This window comes from Salmo salar, chromosome ssa22, assembly GCF_905237065.1.
Source record: "Salmo salar chromosome ssa22, Ssal_v3.1, whole genome shotgun sequence".
Taxonomy (NCBI): Eukaryota; Metazoa; Chordata; class Actinopteri; order Salmoniformes; family Salmonidae; genus Salmo; species Salmo salar.
Genome location: NC_059463.1, coordinates 16,430,027 through 16,450,433, shown reverse-complemented (window position 1 = coordinate 16,450,433; position 20,407 = coordinate 16,430,027). Strand labels below are relative to the sequence as shown.

At 42.1% G+C, this 20,407-nt stretch overlaps 1 protein-coding gene across 1 annotated transcript; it reads left to right on the top strand.

Annotated features, from left to right (window-relative positions):
• The first annotated feature begins 2,156 nt into the window (after positions 1-2,156).
• On the top strand, positions 2,157-19,035 carry top1a (DNA topoisomerase Ia). Its single transcript, XM_014166480.2, has 21 exons — positions 2,157-2,471; positions 2,942-2,966; positions 7,221-7,317; positions 7,609-7,717; positions 7,878-7,915; positions 8,020-8,100; positions 8,329-8,407; positions 8,497-8,591; positions 8,780-8,895; positions 9,001-9,122; positions 9,242-9,364; positions 9,524-9,711; positions 9,893-10,037; positions 15,648-15,791; positions 15,877-16,062; positions 16,215-16,283; positions 16,455-16,569; positions 16,780-16,907; positions 17,166-17,260; positions 17,352-17,501; positions 17,724-19,035. Exons 1-21 carry the CDS (start codon positions 2,439-2,441, stop codon positions 17,824-17,826), a joined length of 2,241 nt encoding a protein of 746 aa, XP_014021955.1. The 5' UTR covers positions 2,157-2,438; the 3' UTR covers positions 17,827-19,035.
• The last annotated feature ends 1,372 nt before the right edge of the window (positions 19,036-20,407 follow it).

Genomic DNA, 20,407 nt, shown 5'->3' with positions numbered 1-20,407 from the left:
ATGGCATAAGGGAACAATGAGCAGATAAGAGGCATTCCGTAATTTCAATTAAGACATTAATGAGCGAGCGACGACGGACAAAGTCAATATAACTATGTGTTCAGCACTTTTGAAATGTACAGTGACAGAATGCAGAACATGGGCCGTTCTTACAGTATTTTCCCTGTATACCAAGTCAGATAAAGGGGGCATATAAGCAGACAATGAAACCTCTTACAATACTCGATTATGATATTTCTCAAAAACAGGTTATAGGCTACATGTGCAGCACCACCGAGTCAGAACAGTAACGTTAGGTGAAATTAAGAGGTGAAAATAGACCCAATTATCAGGGTGAGGCACATGGGCGACTAACAGTTTACTACACAACATACACTTAGTTTTACTTTCTTAGCTACAGTATACATATCTCCCTTGCATATTATGTCATTTATGCAGCAGCATACAATACATTTTTGACTCACCTTGGCTTGTGATGTGCTCACAAACATGAAGGTGGCGCGGCGGTTTGTCATCAAACTCTAGCATTCTCTGGATTTATGGTGGGAACTAGAGAAGAAAAAAAATACACAGCCACTCCATTGAATAGCAGGCTACTGTTACTGATTGCTTTGCACTGCTTGCAGTTAGACACTGATTCCTTCCAAACGACTCATTGTTGAATTTTCCATTTCCAACTTGTGTAATCTTTATGTCCAATGGCTGATGAGCACCAATGTTTCATCTATAATTTCTCTTCATTATTTATCTTCAAATGACAAGGATTAAAAAGGATTTGACAGTAGATTGTCGACTTGATTTATGATGATGACTGCTGGCTAAGACTTTGAAAGTAAGATGTTGACATGATCAGTCCAATCAAAGCAACTGTAGATATAATGTGATTTGATGTCATTCCATCTGTGGCCAATGACCTTGGGCCTTCTTGGATGGGCACTTCTAATATAACTCCATGGCAGAAACCAAGGGGCAAGATTTTTCGAGCTCTAACCTAAGACTAAGACTTGGGGGTGACATACTGTCCCACGAGTGACAGAAAACTGAGCCAATCATGACACAAAATTGAGCCAATCATGACACAAAACTCAGCCAATCATGACACAAAACTCAGCCAATCATGACACAAAACTCTGTATTTTCTGCTGGCTTGCCCCACCACCACAGAAAGCACTGAGCTAGGCTGAAACACCTACATTTTGGAGCTGCCTTACTCAAGAAAGCAAAACAAAGACCATGGTTGCATGCGGCTTTATTAACTCAATCAATTTTTTCTTGTTATATTGTTTGCGAACTTATATGTGACACGTATTAATTCCAAAATAACAAGCAAAACAGGCAAGCCACCAAAATATATATACACTGCTCAAAAAAATAAAGGGAACACTTAAACAACACAATGTAACTCCAAGTCAATCACACTTCTGTGAAATCAAACTGTCCACTTAGGAAGCAACACTGATTGACAATACATTTCACATGCTGTTGTGCAAATGGAATAGACAACAGGTGGAAATTATAGGCAATTAGCAAGACACCCCCAATAAAGGACTGGTTCTGCAGGTGGTGACCACAGACCACTTCTCAGTTCCTATGCTTCCTGGCTGATGTTTTGGTCACTTTTGAATGCTGGCGATGATTTCACTCTAGTGGTAGCATGAGACGGAGTCTACAACCCACACAAGTGGCTCAGGTAGTGCAGCTCAACCAGGATGGCACATCAATGCGAGCTGTGGCAAGAAGGTTTGCTGTGTCTGCCAGCGTAGTGTCCAGAGCATGGAGGCGCTACCAGGAGACAGGCCAGTACATCAGGAGACGTGGAGGAGGCCGTAGGAGGGCAACAACCCAGCAGCAGGACCGCTACCTCCACCTTTGTGCAAGGAGGAACAGGAGAAGCACTGCCAGAGCCCTGCAAAATGACCTCCAGCAGGCCACAAATGTGCATGTGTCTGCTCAAACAGTCAGAAACAGACTCCATGGGGGTGGTATGAGGGCCCGACGTCCACAGGTGGGGGTTGTGCTTACAGCCCAACACCGTGCAGGACGTTTGGCATTTGCCAGCGAACACCAAGATTGGCGCATATATATATATATATATATATAATTTTATTTACCTAAAAATGTGAGGCTCAAAACACCTGCCCTGAATGCCACTGGGTGTGTGCTGTGTGGTACCTGGTTTACAGTAGTATGCCTACCGGTATGCATGTTCTGTGGAAACCAGAGGAAACGACATGGACCGATGAACACTGTTAGAGGGAGGGGCTACAATTGCCCAACGCGTTTCCCCTCCCATTTAAAGGACATGAGCATGCGCACTTTCAAGAACTCAGACAAATCTTTTGCCCAACTGTTCCTTTCTTCATACTGCCCGTATCAATTCGCCGGCGTTTTCTTCCTGTAGGTTTCACACATTGTTTTTAACAGATCAAGAATTGGAAATGAGTGGAGATCATTCTCACAACGATAGCCAGGTAACAGTTGAAATATTTTGCAGTGTCAGTTGTGTAGGACATTAAAACAGCAAGCGGTTTTATTTGCCTCAGCTACACTAACTTAGCTAGCTAACGTTAGCAAGCGACCTAGCTAGATAACTTGGCTAGCTAAGTGCTGTGTACTGTATATAATTGGCTGCAACAAATGGGACAGTAACATTTACGTGTTGTACTTTTTAGTCCTGTTATGTGATTTTCACAATGTTAACGTTATGTCCACACAATTGTAAACTAACTTTCGCTAACTAGGCTAAGGCACTGTGCGCTAGCTCAGCTAATTGCTGTTCAAAGCCATTTAAGACCAGTCACTGGCCAGCCATCACATCAGGGTTGCTAGATAGCTGACGTTACGCTAGCTAGCTGTTAGACAAAGTTCAAAGTTAAATATCTAACTACCTAACAAGCCATCAACTAAGATACCTAATCAATCTTTGTTTTAAAATTTGCAGATCGACTCCGGCTCTCGGGTCAATGGTAAGTGTGATGTGTCAAACTGAAATGTCACAATGATTTTTCTCCTTCGAATTCTGACCTGTTCGCAGACACCGCATAGTTAGCTAGCGATCCGTTTTGCATTTTAATGTGATCTTGCCTGTATGTACTTTGACTATTGCAAAATTAATGGCATCTTGAGGACATTAAAGTTGTCTGAATTTATTTACTTGCTAGCATATGCTAGTTCGCTAGCCAGACAGATAGTTTAGCAAAGGACAGAAATGGCGTCCAGAGACTAAGTCCTCACCCTCACTCACAAGCGCCTATTGTTCAAATGGGTGGCTCTTTAATAGTTTATAGACATTTTATAATCGCGACCTGAACATAGATTCATAAAGAACTGGATGTGTTTTATTGGTATATCAAATTAGATTGTGTTGTTGGCCTTCGTAAAATGCCACATTCCGGGTCTGAAAGTAAGGGTTTGGGGGTTGAGGACTTAGTCTCTGCGCCATTTTCTTTTTCTGACTGTAGAAAACATAGCTGAAGTGCAGATGGCGGTGATATGGAGGCGAAACACGCAGGAGCGTTTGGATCAGACATGATTCACAGTGTTGAAAGTACAATCATCTGATGGCCCAATTTAGCTTAAACAGCATTCTGGTACAGTCTTACCTGAATGTATTATGGATGGCTACTGTTTCTTCATAAAAAGGAACATTTACTTTAGCTAGTTGTAAACCTATGAAGCATTTAAGTAACACCCTTGCCACACTTCTGGTACAAGATAGTGGCAATACATATGCTACTACCATATGTAATTTTTTTAGGACTGAATTCATTGATTTGATAGCTTTGTTGCCATGGCCTGACCCACATGGCTACTGAGATCTAACTAAAACAAGTAAAAACCCAGCAGTGGTATTTAACAAGTATGAATGACCTTTTGGGGGTTTCACAAGCTACACTTCCCCTTGCCACTAAGTAAAAAATGTTTTTTCTGAAAGGTTCTTTACCTGAACAATATCAAACAAGTCATGTCAATATAGGAGAATGTGTTTTCTCATATGACAATGTATTTCCTATGAACAAGAAGGGCTCCACTACTAGGCCTTGGGACATCATGGTTGGCTGCCACAACATCCTACAGCTTTTGACAGACCAATAATATTTCCCAAGGAGTCTTAAGTGTAAGCTTCTATGTCCAGATAGAGGGTGGGGTTTGACATGCAAAGAAGCCATCGCTCTCAATTCGGATATGAAGTTGTTAGAACAGTGCATTGACCCCATTTTCTAATGTGTCATGTCTCATAACAGCCTTTCCTGTTACAGCCTTTTTTTTTTAAATTGAGGATAATTATTATTATTATTTTTTATCTACACACTACCCAATAATGACAAAGCGAAAACAGCTTTTTAGAAATATTAGCAAAGAGAAATTCAATAGATTAGACATGATTTGGAAAGGCACGCCTGTCTATGTAAGGTCCCAGAGTTGACAGTGCATGTCAGAGCAAAAACAATCCATGAGGTCGAAGGAATTGTACATAGAGCTCCGAGACAGGATTGGGTCGAGTCACAGATCTTGAAAAGGCTACCAAAAAATGTAGGCAACATTGAAGGTCCCCAAGAACACAATGGCCTCCATCATTCTTAAATGGAAGGAGATTGGAACCACCAATACTCTTCCTAGAGCTTTCCGCCTGGCCAAACTTAGCAATCGGGGGAGAAAGGCCTTGGCCATGGAGGTGACCAAGAATCCGATGGTCAATCTGAAAGAGGTCCATAGTTCCTCTGTGGAGATGGTTGTCCTTCTGGAAGGTTGTCCCATCTCTGCAGCACCCCACCAATCAGGCCTTTATGGTAGTGGCCAGATGGAAGCCACTCCTCAGTAAAAAGGCACATGACAGCCCGCTTTGAGTTTGCCAAAAGGCACCTAAAGACTCAGACCATGAGACAAGATTCTCTGGCACCATCCCTACGGTGAAGCATGGTGGTGGCAGCATCATGCTGTGGGTTTTTTTTTTTTTTTTTGGCAGGGACTAGGAGACTAGTCAGGATTGTGGCAAAGATGAACAGCGCAAAGTACAGAGATCAATGATGAATACCTGCTCAAGACCTCAGACTTGGGCAAAGGTTCACCTTCCAACAGGACAACAGCCCTAAGCACACAGCCAAGACAACACAGGAGTGGCTTCGGGACAAGTCTCTGAATGTCCTTGAGTGGCCCAGCCAGAGCCCGGACTTGAACCCGATCGAATATCTCTGGAGAGACCCGAAATGAGCTGTGCAGCAACGCTCCCCATCCAACCTGACAGAGCTTAAGAGGATCTGCAGCGAAGAATGGGAGAAACTCCCCAAATACAGGTGTACCACACTTGTGGCATCATACCCAGGAAGACTCGAGGCTATAATCGCTGCCAAAGGTGCTTCAACTAAGTACTGGGTAAAAGGTCTGACTACTTGCGTGATTGTAAATTTTTTCAAAAACGAATATCAAACATTTCTAAACCTGTTTTTGCTTTGTTTATTATGGGGTATTGTGTGTAGATTTGAGGGGGTCATTAAATCAGTTTTAGGATAAGGCTGTAATGTAACAAAATGTGGAATAAGTCCAGGTCTAAGTACTTTCCAAATGCACGGTACAAGATGGATTCATTCCTTGATTTGCACTGATATATTGCATTTAAGCTGTAATGTACCCTCATCCTATTACTAGATATTTGTAAACATCAGTGCAAGCCCTGCAAGTGCATGTCACAATACTGTGATAGAATTTAATTATTTCATAGCTCGTAAGAACTATAGCCTACATTCATACTGCAATCCCTAACTATTTTTGCCTCTGTAGGGTAACTTTGTATCCTATTTGGTTGTAAAAAAAATATTAATCTCATGATCTGACAATCAGAAATGTTTCGTTTATTGGTGTCTGAACCAGTAGCTTGCTGTGGGGTATAGAACCTTGTTACTGAGTCACTTATTTTTAAGCCTCACCTTTTCAAGACGTGCCTTGATGGCAATACATAAAAGTAATTTAACGTATTAAGTTTCTTTGGCTGTCAACTAGAGAAGATTGGAAATTATTGGATTAAGGATAAAATGTGGATGAGCAATGTCAGAGCGGCATAGACTAAGAGAACAGAATACAGTATATACATATGAGATGAGTATTGAAGCTAGACGAGGCCTGTTAACTTGTCTTGCTCCCCCCTTTTCTTCCGTGTTGATACTGTGTCCCAGTAAAAATGTACCTTAGCTGTCACTGCGCACTAGGAGGAGCTGTTTTACCATGTAAGGCATGTCCTCTCCCACGGCACAAATTCATAACTTCATCTGCCCACAGTACTCCCAATCCTCAGTCTGACCTGAATTTGTGAAGGATGTTCTATTGATAGTGTTTGGTCTGTCATAAACAAGGGCCCCAAAATGCAAATATACCTCAAGTTGACTGGATAAGATGGCCCTAATCCAAATGCTACCAGTACCAACCAGTCATTTATTCCAGTTGACACATGCCCACAATCTGAATGGCAGTATTCAAATTCACACCTGGGTGGTGGATGAGGGCTCTGGCCTGAGCTTAGAGCGGGATCGTGCCCATCTTGTCATGCATTCAGACATTACAACACTAGTATCTTCCCATGTCTTTATGCACTTGCGTATTTATTTTCTCATTCAGCCTGTTGGGGACTTTATTTTGAACTACCTGTTTAGTTTTCACCATGGGAATCTTGTCTGAACTTGTTTTGAGTGGTATCGCTTACTCGTTGTTCCTGGTGCGGTAGATGTCTTTTGTTCTTTAGTATTGGCCTGTTTTTGCCTGCCGGGTTTAGAGATGGGTTGGAGAAGGTGGATATTTTTCCTATTCCTTTGGCAATAGAGCTCACCAGCTCGTAGTCCTGAAACCCGGATATTAGTTACCTCTGGTTTGTTCAGCCATTCCTTTGGGGAAAATTCATGGGGGAAGGATATGGTTTGGGATAACCTCTGATCTTATTTCAGGGTTTAACATGGGCTTGGGAGACCTTACACATTTTGTTCTGAGATAGTCAGTTGATGGCCTTTGTGCTTTTTAATTATACAAATGCTTCAAAATTCAGTGACATTTGAGGATTCTCATAGAACAAAGCTAAGGTTTCCTAAGCCTGTGTGGCTTTTATCCCATAACTCCATTTATTTCCCCATATGCTTTATCCAATGAACCATGGTGGAGTTGGTGCCTACAAAAAGACACCATTACTATTGCTCTATGGTCATCATTATTTAGCTGTATTTAATTTTATTTTGCAGATTCTCACAAGCATAAAGATAAGTACAAGGATAAAGAACACAAACACAAGGACCACAAGAAGGACAAGGAGCGTGAGAATTCAAAATATGACAACAGGTATGAGTCGCCACTCTTAAGCAGGGTTGCATAGGTACATGAGTCTGTCTAGTAATGGAAGGGGAAACCTAGTGCGCCACTGGGGCAGTAATTTGACTCAAACATTTGCTTTGACGAGCTCTTTAACGTTGGTGTTTGTAAGGTCATGTGTCTGATGCGCATAGGACAAGAGTCACTTTTTGTTGCTCTAGTCTAGTAAATCCTAAACATTCTCCAGTTAGACCTAAATACCAATAGGGAAATCAACTAACTGATCCTGATGGAATGTTTTTGTAATCTGTCAAATTCCAGTGACCATAAGGACTTCTCTGAAAAGAAGCACAGAGAAAAGGAAAAGGAGAGAATTAAGCACAAAGATGGCAGCACAGACAGACATAGGGAAAAAGACAAGAGGAAGGAGGTGAGGGTGCTAATTGTCCAATAGAGATGGATGCATTGCTACCATTTGTTTAGATGTGCCAATCAGTATGTCAAATTTTTGTCCAGTCTCACCTTCAGTGCAAAACGGAATTTATAGCTCTTAACAATATGCATGTTAACTCTTCGTTGTCATCTTGCAGATCAAGCCGAAGAAGGAAAAAGAGAATGGCTTTTCCAGGTAAGTTTAGTGTATGTATTGTACATTTATGCTGTGTACAATTGCTGGTTACATATCTGATTTCAAATGCATAATAAATCTAAATGTTTGATTTCTATCACCAGCCCTCCTCGCATTAAGTCTGAGCCGGACAATGATGTCTACCACTCTCCCAAGTCCCTGAAGAGAGAGCGTGACCATGATGAGTAAGTAGATCTGTAGATCTTTGGCCCTGTTGTATTTGTACAATGAAGAGTTTTAGTTGCCATGTTTAGACCAACCCCATCTGGTTTGTCCTAATTCTGTTCGGAAATCTAATGTTTGGTCATTGTTGACTTTGCAAGAACTCCCCAGCTTCCTTTTGGTGTAGAGAAGACCAAGATCGTTGAATCTACCATTGCATTCCGGCCTCATAAGGTGTTTTGTTTTTTCAGAACTGAATTCAAACCCAAAAAAATTAAACTTGAAAATGACAAATTGGACAAGAAGGCAAAGAAGAGGAAACAAGACGAGGTATGGGAAATCTTCAGATTAATATTGGCTCTATTTCAATGATCCCTTGAGAGAAAGACTCATGCGTTTCTTCTGTGTTTCTTGTAAAGGACATCAAGCCCAAAAAGACACAAAAAAACAAGAAAGGGGAAGTTGCTGACGGGAAAAAGAAAGCAAAGAAGGAGCCTGAGGAGAAGTGGAAATGGTGCGTTTCATAGTTGCCCGCCAGCTGTGTTACTACAGTCTTGTCGTGAAGGCACACTGACTGAGTTGTGCTTTGTTATGGGATGCACAAATATGGATGTTCTGTGTATCTTTGTTGGACAAAGTAATTTGCACAATCAATCATTTCCTTCTCACCAATCTACATTCTTGTACCCTGTTGGACTACAGGTGGGAAGAGGAGAGGGCAACAGATGGTTCCAAATGGAGTTTTCTGGAACATAAAGGCCCAGTCATGGCAGCACCTTATGAACCTCTTCCCAGCAATGTCAGATTTTTCTATGATGGTAAGATTAATACTCAAGTGCTGCTAATTTTATGACACTTGGTCTATGTGTGTAAATTGCTCAGTGGGATTGGCTGATTTTTAAGAAGTCCGTTAATCTATGTAGGAAAGCAGATGAAGCTCAGCCCAGAAGCTGAGGAGGTGGCCACCTTCTTTGCCAAAATGCTGGACCATGAGTACACTACCAAGGACACCTTCCGGAAAAACTTCTTCAAAGACTGGAGAAAGGTAGGGAATGTTCAAGGCTGTATACTTAGGGTTTGCAAGTTACCTGCTTATTAAAAATCTCATTGGTTTTAATTGTATAGTAATTCATGACTTGTCTAACTTTGTCCCCTCTCCTACAGGAAATGACCTCTGAGGAGAAGTCTAAGATTACAGACCTGAAGAAGTGTAACTTCAATGAGATGGGGGAATACTTCAAGGCTCAGTCTGAGGCCAGAAAGGCCATGACTAAAGATGATAAACTGGTGAGCTAGAACAATACTTTATTTTTTAAACACGACTGTCCAATAGTTCTACCCGAGGCGGCAGAGAATGGTAATGCGTAGTATCTTCAGGCTGGTCCTGGGTGCTACCAACTGTACCCAGATCTAACTGGTTTGACTCTGGTTCTCTGCTTATTGTAGAAAATCAAAGTGGAGAACGAGCGCCTCCTCCAGGAGTATGGCTTCTGCATCATGGATAACCACAAGGAGCGCATCGCTAACTTTCGCATTGAGCCTCCGGGTCTATTCCGTGGCCGAGGAGACCACCCCAAGATGGGCATGCTGAAGCGCCGCATCCGCCCTGAGGACATCATCATCAACTGCAGCAAGTGAGTTAGAGGGTCTTGGTTGCAGGTGGCAATATGAACATAATGAACGAAAAGGCTTTGTTTTCTACAAGCACTTTCCTGTTTTTCTTGATTACTTTGACACATGGACTGCTTGTTTGGACCTGATTTGTACATCTTAAGACTTGCTCTCACTCACCCACTTTGCCTGTCTCTTCCACAGGGGCTCCAAGCACCCCAAGCCTCCCCCTGGCACCAAATGGAAGGAGGTGCGTCATGACAACAAGGTGACCTGGCTGGTGTCGTGGACAGAGAACATCCAAGGTGCTATTAAGTACATCATGCTGAACCCCAGCTCCAGAATCAAGGTAGGTTGACTAGTAGGGGCATCTTCATTATGGCTCATAGTGGATGCAGAGATATCGGGGGTGTATTTTAGTCTTTTAATGAACTCTCACTTGAGATGCCAATGGCCAGACTGCGACCAAAACACTTGCATTTGAGTCTAGGGATGTGGCAAATGGAAACAATTTAACGTTTAACCCTTTAGATCAATATAATTTTAGAATGCTGCTGTAGATTACTGAGAATTAAGAACAAATGTTCTCACATTTCAAACAGGCATAACTTGTAAACTAGAGGTCGACCGATTAATCGGCATGGCTGATTTAATTAGGGCCAATTTAAGTGTTCATAACAATCAGCATTTTTGGATGCCGATTACATTGCAATACGAGGTGACTGTGGCAGGCTGACCACCTGTTATGCGAGTGCAGCAAGGAGCCAAAGTAGGTTGCTAGCTAGCATTAAACTTATCTTTTAAAAAACAATCGTCACTAGTTATTAACTACATGGTTGACGATATTACTAGTTTAACTAGCTTGTCCTGAGTTGCATATAATCAATGTTAATTTATCGAATCACAGCCTACTTTGCAAAAAGGGGGGCGATTTAACAAAAGCGCAATTGTAGCACCAATGTACCTAACCATAAACAAATGCCTTTCTTAAAATAATACACAAGTATATTTTTAAACCTGCATATTTAGTTAAAAGAAATTGATGTTAGCAGGCAATGACACAATTTCCCTAGTTAATCTCTTGCGTTCAGTGTAAGCCGAGTCAGGGTATATGCAGTTTGGCCCGCCTGGCTCGTTGTGAACTGTTTGACGACCATTTCTTCCTAACAAAGACCGAATTTTACATAATTATGACATTGAAGGTTGTGCAATGTAACAGCAATATTTAGACTTTGGGTTGCCACCCATTCAAATACAGAACGGTTCCGTATTTCACTGAAAGAAAACGCTTTGTTTTCGAAAATGATAATTTCCGGATTTTACCATAATGACCAAAGGCTCGTGTTTATTGTATTATAATTTGACTGAGCGGTGGTAGGCAGCAGCAGGCTCGTAAGCATTCATTCAAGCAGTACTTTCCTGCGTTTGCCAGCAGCTCGTCGCAATGCTTGGAGCATAGCGCCTATCAACTCACGAGATTAGGCTGGCAATACTATAGTACCTATAAGGACATTCAATAGTCAAAGGCATATGAAATACAAATGGTATAGAGAAAGTCCTATAAATGTATATAACTACAACCTAAAACTGGGAATATTGAAGACTCATGGTAAAAGGAACCACCAGCTTTCATATGTTCTGAGCAAGGAATGTAAACATTAGCTTTTTTACATGGCACATCTTTCACTTCTCCAACACTGCGTTTTTGCATTCTTTAAACCAAATTCAACATGTTTCATTATTTGAGAATTTATTTTATATATTAAGTTAGTGTTCATTCAGTTGTAATTGTAAATATATAAAAATCGGCCAATTCATTGTTATGGGCTTTTTTTGGTCTTCCAATCGGTATCGGCGTGAAATTATAAATCGGTCGACCTCTATTGTAAACAGTCATGTTTGAGCTAACTTTTAAAGAGTACATCTTTAATGACACCGCATTTATGTAAATAGGAATAATACATCGTCTTCCATTGTCTAGACAGAGTATTTAAATTGTAAATTTGACTAAATGACTCAAAATGTACCTAGTATATTATACTTATATATTATTTACATATAGAAATACAATTATCCAATGTGACCAAACAACAATTCAGAAAGTATTTCAAAACCCACAAAGTAGGCTGATTGACAACAATTCTTTCTTCTGTAACAATGCAAACTACTTAAATGTAGGTAATCTTTTCCAGATTTAGTACAGACCAGGCCTGACAATGTAGAAATGGTGGCCTACTTCAACAATTCAGTGAAATGTAACAAGTATTAGATGGAGGCAGATGAAGATGCAAAACTGTTCAGAGACAAGATTTTCTAGTCCCAATTTCATATCAGTCACTTTTAGTGTTTGCATTTAGCCTACATGTCATGGAACTTCTGGAAGCACAGCCCCATCCTGCAACGTGGCACAGAACACCCAAAGGAGGTTTCTACACATCTCACTCTTTGCCCTGTGTTCACTCCGGATACACACCACAAACACCCTATCTTGCGCCCTTCAAACATCACCTGCTATCAAATTGAGTTACAACTCGGTCCACACACCCTCGTGCCACACTTGGCTCTCCTTTTCCTGCCACTGTAGCCATATCAAACTGAATGCACAAGCTGCATTTAAGGCCTTCAGGGACCAGTGCCTGGGGTTTCTGGGCAGGGGCCTTTTCAGGGTCCCCCACACAATGTATGCATTTGATGGAAATGTTGAGCATCCCCAAAAACACATAATTCCACCATTTTCTGCCTGTGTGTCCAACATTTGGTCAAGATGGTCAACCCTGCCCATTTCTTGTTGTAATCCATTACAAGCTCAGGAACAGATTCCTACCACTTTTTTTAAAACTCCAAAGCCACTGTCACTTTAGGTCCATGCTGTATAGTAAAAGGGTGAATGGGGAGACTTAGGGCAGACGCATGTGTGCTGTCCCTCTCCTTCATCCTCTTGTTCCTCACTCCCTCTTCCTTGCTTCACTTCTCCCTCCTTGCGCCACATCTCTATCCCTCCAATCATCTAACTCCTCCTCCCTGCCTTTTGCTGCTGAGCCCTGACTCTCCATCACTTCCCTCACTTTCACTTAACTAGAGGAACAGAGGGAGAGGAGCAACAAATAAGATACAATTGTGGTCAGGAAAGTAATCTCTTGTCACACTCGCTCCTTCTTCCTTCCTTTTTCTCAACCATACTGTCTTCCTAATAAGGGGTTTCCATAATAACTTGTGATAGTTACTCCTCCCATTCTCACACACATCAACTCTTGCCTGACAGACTAACTACAGAGTTGACCAATGTTAGCTGATTAGTTATGAAACTGGGACCTTTCCTAATGAATTGCATCAGTAGAAACAACAGGACAGTTCTCAATCTCTTCATTCAAAGACTCAATCATGGACACTCTTACTGACAGTTGTGGCTGCTTTGCATGGTGTATTCTCTTCCTTCTTGCCCTTTGTGCTGTTGTCTTTGCCCAATGTTTGTACCATGTTTTGTGCTGCTACCATATTGTGTTGCTGCCTTGCTATGTTGTCTTAGGTCTCTCTATGTAGTGTTGTCTCGTCATGTGTCCTGTAGTTACTTTATTTTAAATCCCAGCCCCGTCCCCGCAGGAGGTCTTTTGGTAGGCCGTCATTGTAAATAAGAATTTAACTGACTTGCCTGGTTAAACTTAAAAGACAAAACAAGCAACTTGTTAGCTGGCTATGTAAACAAATAACCAACACCACGAGCTCCACTGCGCTGACATCCACTGCCCTAACATGACAGCTAAACTGTCAAATAATAGGAAAACGAGGCAAAGTACAGCCTATGAATCTGCACCAAGCAAACATGACAAATCATAACCTAAACCCAACAGAACTGACAAACCCGCCTTCATTTCGGCGGCTAGTTAGCTGGTTGTCTTTATGGCTAGCTCGTGAAAGTGACAGCTGAGGTTGATGCTTTGAGTGCAGCACTAATTTACTGCTACTCAACTTTTCTTGCCTGACAGACTAGCTAGTTAAACAACCAACTAGTTATTTGCAGTTTTTCGCTGTGTGTATAGTCAGCCATTTCCACGACAGCGCAATCATTCGAGCTCAAGGGCTGATGTGCTCGCCTGTATCAATCAAATTATCATGACATGATTTGCTAATCAGAGAGCTAATTCAAGTTTCACAGCATCAAACATCGACAACACATCTGCTTTTTTAAATATTTCACTCACCTCGACAACGCTTTTCGAAGTGCAAGGACGAGTCCGAATCCGTATCACCAACCAACATAGAGATACAGCCTCTTTCAGTGAAGTGTCCGTCTCAGCGCCGTCATTTTTGCGTAATGAATTAAAAAGTTAGTCAAATTACATTGTACCCTGTTTCTGGTTGACCATAAACACGCGAATACCACAGCAAGTTGTTAGCAATTTCATTGTGGGATATTGACAGATTACTACAAAACAAGGCTGTTCGTGGACGCTATAGTAATTTAAGGTCGACTGCCCCTCTGGGTTCTAATTATTACACGGAACCCAAACCGGCTGCGAGCGTGCGCGCCATCGTGCATACTGTAATGAAACAGGCAAGGAGCAGGTCTCGAACCCTCGACCTTCAAGCCCGAAGTCTGTAGTTCTATCGACTGTGCTGCAAAAGCATGCTCAAGCGGCAGAGTCGATATCCGCGCTTATGAACCCAGGGTCGTCACAACATATTTACTTTGTCCCCCTACACCAAACGCGAAAACGAGACGCAGGTTAAAATAGCAAAACAAACTCTGAACCAATGACATTAATTTGGGGACAGGTTTAAAAGCATTAAACATTTCTGGCAATTTAGCTAGTTAGCTTGCACTTGCTAGCTAATTTGTCCTGGGATAAAAACATTTGGTGGTTATTTTACCTGAAATGCACAAGGTCCTCTACTCTGACAATTAATCCACACATAAAGGTCAACCGAATCGTTTCTAGTCATCTCTCCTCCTTCCAGGCTTTTTCATCTTTGAACTTCTATGGTGACTGGCATCTAAACTTTCATAGTATTACCATGACCAGCAAAACAGTTCTTCTTTCAATCACCCATGTAGGTATAACCAATGAGGAGATGGCACGTGGGTACCTGCTTCTATAAACCAATGAGGAGATGGGAGAGGCAGGACTTGCAGTGTGGGTGCAATAATTGAATAACATATATTCCTACATTTATTTTGCGATGTGGTCAGCCTATTAGACTACCATTTCGTTTATCGGTTTTCATTAACTCCCTAACATGCTGACCAGACCGGACACTTCGCGTGTGCCGCAAAATACATTTTGAAATCCATGTTATTCAATTATTGTGCCATGGGCAAAAATGCAGATCGCACTGCAAGTCCTGCCTCTCCCATCTCATTGGTTTATAGAAGCAGGTACCCACGTGCCATCTCCTCATTAGTTATACCCACGTGGGTGATTGAAAGATGGACTGTTTTGCGGTTGTTGTGGTAATACTATGAAAGTGTAGATGGATCACCATAAGTTCAAAGATGAAAAGGCCTGGAAAGAGGAGAGATGACTAGAAACGATTCGGTTGACCTTTTTTTATGTGTGGATTAATTGTCAGAGTAGAGGACTTTGCATTTCAGGTAAAATAACAACTCAATGTTTATATCCCAGGACAAATTAGCTAGCAAGTGCAAGGACCCTGTCTTTCAAAGATAATTTGTAAAAATCCAAATTAAACTCAGTTGACAGTGAGGACTTTGCTTTTTTTGCTGAGTTTAATATATAGTTCTGGTGCGTCCACGGAGCGGAGTGTGCCATTTGCGGTGAATAGATCTACAACAAGTAGCCTGTATTGGCCTAGCGCTGGAATGTTTTTGTAGGACATTGCATTTACTGATAGCCATGTAGGCCAATTGATGAATCAATCTAGCAACAATTCTGTATATAGTTCCTCATTGTGCCCCATCTCTTCCTCGTTCGTGCTGTAATGGTGGTTTGTTGGTTCGCAGGGAGAAAAGGACTGGCAGAAGTATGAGACGGCCCGAAATCTGAAGAAGTGTGTGGAACGGCTGAGGAACCAGTACCGTGAGGACTGGAAGTCCAAGGAGATGAGAATCCGACAGAGAGCCGTGGCACTTTACTTCATCGACAAGGTTAGACTGCTGCTCTTATCTCTCTCTCACACACACAGAGTTCCAAGTTTGGTTGTAACATGCTCCCTGTGGTGCTGTGCCCCAGTTGGCTCTGAGAGCAGGTAACGAGAAGGAGGAAGGGGAGTCGGCGGACACAGTGGGCTGCTGCTCCCTCAGGGTGGAACACATCAACCTGTACCCCGAGAAGGATGGCCAGGATTTTGTGGTAGAGTTTGACTTCCTGGGTAAAGACTCCATCCGCTACTACAACAAAGTCCCAGTGGAGAAGCGGGTAAGGACTTCAAGAAGTTGCTTTTAGTTCAGAACATTTTCTGTCTTTTTTTTCACTGTAGTTGAACTACAATGGTTTCCAGATTCCTGTCCAGAGAATGCTTGCTCCCTGTTATTGTTACGAGTTGTAAATATTCTGTCCATTTTTACTAGGTTTTCAAGAACCTGCAGCTGTTCATGGAGAACAAGCAGCCAGAGGACGACCTCTTTGACCGGCTCAATGTAAGAACGAAACAAGAATTCCGTGAGGAAGGACTTTTAATACACATTATTTGATGTCGCTGGAGTGTGAATGCACTAAGATGCGTGTGGGAATTGGATGTTGTCTCGTAATCCTGCCCCTCTTGTAATCGGTCATATTTTCTCATGGTGGCGTTCTCTCCATCTCTCTAGACCTCCATTCTGAACAAGCACCTCCAGGAGCTGATGGACGGCCTGACGGCTAAAGTGTTCCGTACCTACAACGCCTCCATCACCCTTCAGCAGCAGCTGAAGGAGCTCACCAGCCGTAAGTCATCAAGTCCGTGCGCATACCCGTGGCAGTGGGTCTGAGAATGCACAACCTGCCCAAAACACACTTTTGAATTGGTATGACCCGAGGTGGGAGACATGAGAGCTCCGGAATGTTGTAGATATGTGTGCAGCTGGTCACTTGTAATACGGTGTAAAGTTTATAGCAACTGTCGTAACAATGTCAATTTTCTTCTCCAACTTGTAGCTGATGAGAACCTTCCAGCCAAGATCCTGTCATACAACAGGGCCAACAGAGCCGTGGCCATTCTGTGTAACCATCAGAGGGCCCAACCCAAGACCTTTGAGAAGTCTATGCAGAACCTCCAGACTAAAGTGAGGCACTGGGCGGGCCACACGGCTAGTCTAATGGCGCTTTGCTGATGGCACAAAAAGGAAACCAAAGACTGTTGCTTTTGTTTAGGATGTTTGTGATTTGTTTGTAGGTGTTTGTCAGCTGGATGCATACTTTTCCCTTGGTTATTTTGGGAATACTTGTCTCTGGAATATCAGTCTTTATAGGCACATAATAAGAATCCAGCTGTACATGGCGTTTAGTTTCAAGATTATTAACGTTGATAATAATTCTATCAGATTGATGCAAAGAAGGACCAGCTCTCGGACGCAAAGAGAGACGTGAAGAGCGCCAAGGCTGACCTCAAAGTACGGCGAGATGAGAAGTTCAAAAAGTAAGTATGAAGATTTGATTGGCCTCGGGCATCCACGGGTACGTTTGTGCTGGGATGTAGATGTAGCCGGTTCCCTCCCTTGCTCCCCCAGAGCTGTGGAGACCAAGAAGAAGGCTGTGGAGAGGCTAGAGGAGCAGCTGATGAAGCTAGAGGTGCAGGCGACGGACCGCGAGGAGAACAAGCAGATCGCTCTAGGCACCTCCAAACTCAACTACTTGGACCCGCGCATCTCTGTGGCCTGGTGAGACACGACCGCAACCTTGTTGACGAACATGCACAACGTCTTACGCCCGCTGTTGCTTGCCCCTTGATCCGCACCCACTGTTCTGCTAGTAAATGTTGACGCATGTGGCTGTGTCTTAGATTAGTTAAAAGTAGTGAGTGAGTTGAGGGGTTTGGTGTTGATGGAGTGAACTCCTGCAGTGTTGATCGTTCTAATATCCTTCTGCCATCTCCTTCCTAGGTGTAAGAAGTGGGGTATCCCTATCGAGAAGATCTACAACAAAACTCAGCGTGAGAAGTTTGCCTGGGCTATCGACATGGCGGAGGATGACTATGAATTTTAAATCCTGTTTGCGGTTTTAATTATGCGATTTTTATTTTATTGGATACTTGTTTTTATCTTAACTGATTACACCCGATGGCCAGCCTGACAAGGGAATAGGTGTGCACTCGACAAGCATGGTGAAGAAGGACAGAGCAGGGGTCAGGATGTATAGGCCATTACAGATAGGAGGACGGGGTGGGTTTGTCTTTGAAGGTCTGAGGTCCGATTCGATGGCTGAACTATACCCACACCCAAAGGTGAAACGGTAATCCCAATGATTGGATGAGAACCAGTGGATGAGCTTTTTTGCCTTTTGGTTCTCTTCGTCTTCAGCCACATGCACGACCTGAAGATGCCTGAACTTTGAACTCTGGGGTCCTATATCTACTGTATTCAACAACAAAAAACGACTGCTTCGTGCATTTCTTATTTTATTTAATTTTTTTTACTTGGTCTGTATTTTTAGCCCTCCCATATTAATGGATTCTATATTTTAATAGAAGAGGAAAGTAAAATCATGAAATGAATTCCTTATGTACACCCATGCGCCTTTTGAGAAAATGAAATGTGAGCTCTAGGTATGAGAGTTGTGGGGGGGACCATGAAAGTGTTTGGGTGAGTGATGTTTTAAACTGGACTATGTCGATTGTGTACCATGAATGAGAATGCTTTGACAAGCAAGGGGGAAAATGCTAAACCCATGTCAATATTTACCTAAGCAAGCAGAATGTGAATCACTTGTTTTACAGTATCTATCAGGGACTTATTTTCAATGTGAACCAATCTTATTTTTCTCCCCTTGCGCTGCCAGCATTCTCTGAATCTTTCTGCATAGCCCTGTCTCGCTCTAGTTTTAATTTAATAATTTCTGATTGTTTCCGAGAGGGGGAACAAAACTCCCTTATCTGTTACTTGAAAAAAATTTTAGTGATTTTAATGTATTTTAAGTTCATGGAAAATGTATTTTATTTTGTTAGAAGGGTGTGAGGGATATCAACTTTGCCAAAAATGTTGTTACAATTTTAGGCAGTCATTGTTTTGTTTGTTTTAAAGATTGAGAACGAAAGAAAGTTAACAGGAGTTTCAATGTGAATTATCCATTCATTTTATTCCACTCTTGTCTCAGAGGAAAGTTGGTGTTTGTAGCAGTTAACTTCCTTTTCTGTCATAGCCTCCAATCATGTTTTATGCTCATTGTATGTTGAAAATGAATAAAACTCCAACTCTACACACTGGGTCTATTTTGTGTTATTGTGACACTTGTTGTTATTATTGTGGCCTTGCACCAAAGGGCTTTTTTGAGGGGGGGGGTTGTTTGTCTCAAACTTCCTTGACTTAAGTTGGGTTCGTCACTATGTTCACCCTGCTGACAGTCACTTTTCAACATACATTTCTCATTTAGGTGTACTGTGGTAATGTTTCAAGAGGCTTCCTGTGTTCCCAGAACCCAGTGTAATAACAAGCTCTGTCTACCCTGAGAACAGGAGGCCCCAGGAAGCATCCCCACTGCCTGTTGATTTTGGACAAGTCGTTATAGGAGGGATCAGGCAGGGTTTGGCACTGGCCTGGCTCATGTTTGGACATTAATGCCGTGAATATCTTTATCAATCCTTGACATCTTTTATTGTTAATGAAAAGATTTAGCTTTCAAATTGAGCCTCTGAGAGACTGTGCAGTGACCATGGCTATATTGTGAGACCAGTTAAGTGCAGATGTCAAGCACTGTACAAGTGCTGTACATAAGATTTAGTATAGCATAACTTGAGTGCAGGTGTCCAAGCTGGTCCATTTCCGATTGAGAGTGCTTCCCAGCTGGGATCCATTCAACATGAGCAGTAACTGGCTGACTGGACTGACAATGAACTTGGAAATCCTTTGTAGCCATTCTGACGCATGCTGTTCTTTGCATTATTCAATAAATGTCAAATCAGTAAGGCAAAACTCTGCAGATATTAGGATTGTTATTAATCACAACATAAAGGTATCTAAATGTGTCAATCTTTAAACACACTATTATACATTATTTCACGTCCCTAGCCTTGAGTATGGAAAATCATTCAAAGGACAAGTGAAATGCCATATCGAGTAAGCTAGTGATTATCATTAGATCAAGCTGTTCATATTGACATGGGCATACACAAGCATTTTTGTACATAATGGCTCTGATTACAACTTGCCAATACAGTAAACTGGCAAGAATGATTAGAAAAGAAATCTCCTGCCATCGAAGCAAGAGCTCAGTTTCTGACACCAATTGATCATTCTTGTAGGGCGTTGGTATAGTTAGAACTTTGAGAAAGTGTATCAACTGTCCTCTACCAGTAGATGACACTGTTTAAAAGGAAAACTTGCTAATTCTTACGTGATCTAGATTAATGCGCCCCTACAAATATCGAGTAAACTCTTTAATTCAATCCCACTTCTGACACCAGTGTAATGAAACCGGCAGGGAGCGCGTCTCAAACCCTCAACCTGGCCCGTAGCCCAGCACGCCATTGACTGTGCCACAAAAGCATGCTCGAGTGGCAGAGTTGATATCCGCGCTTATAAACACGGGGTCGCTACAAACATATGTCATGTTCTATAATCAATCTATTGGT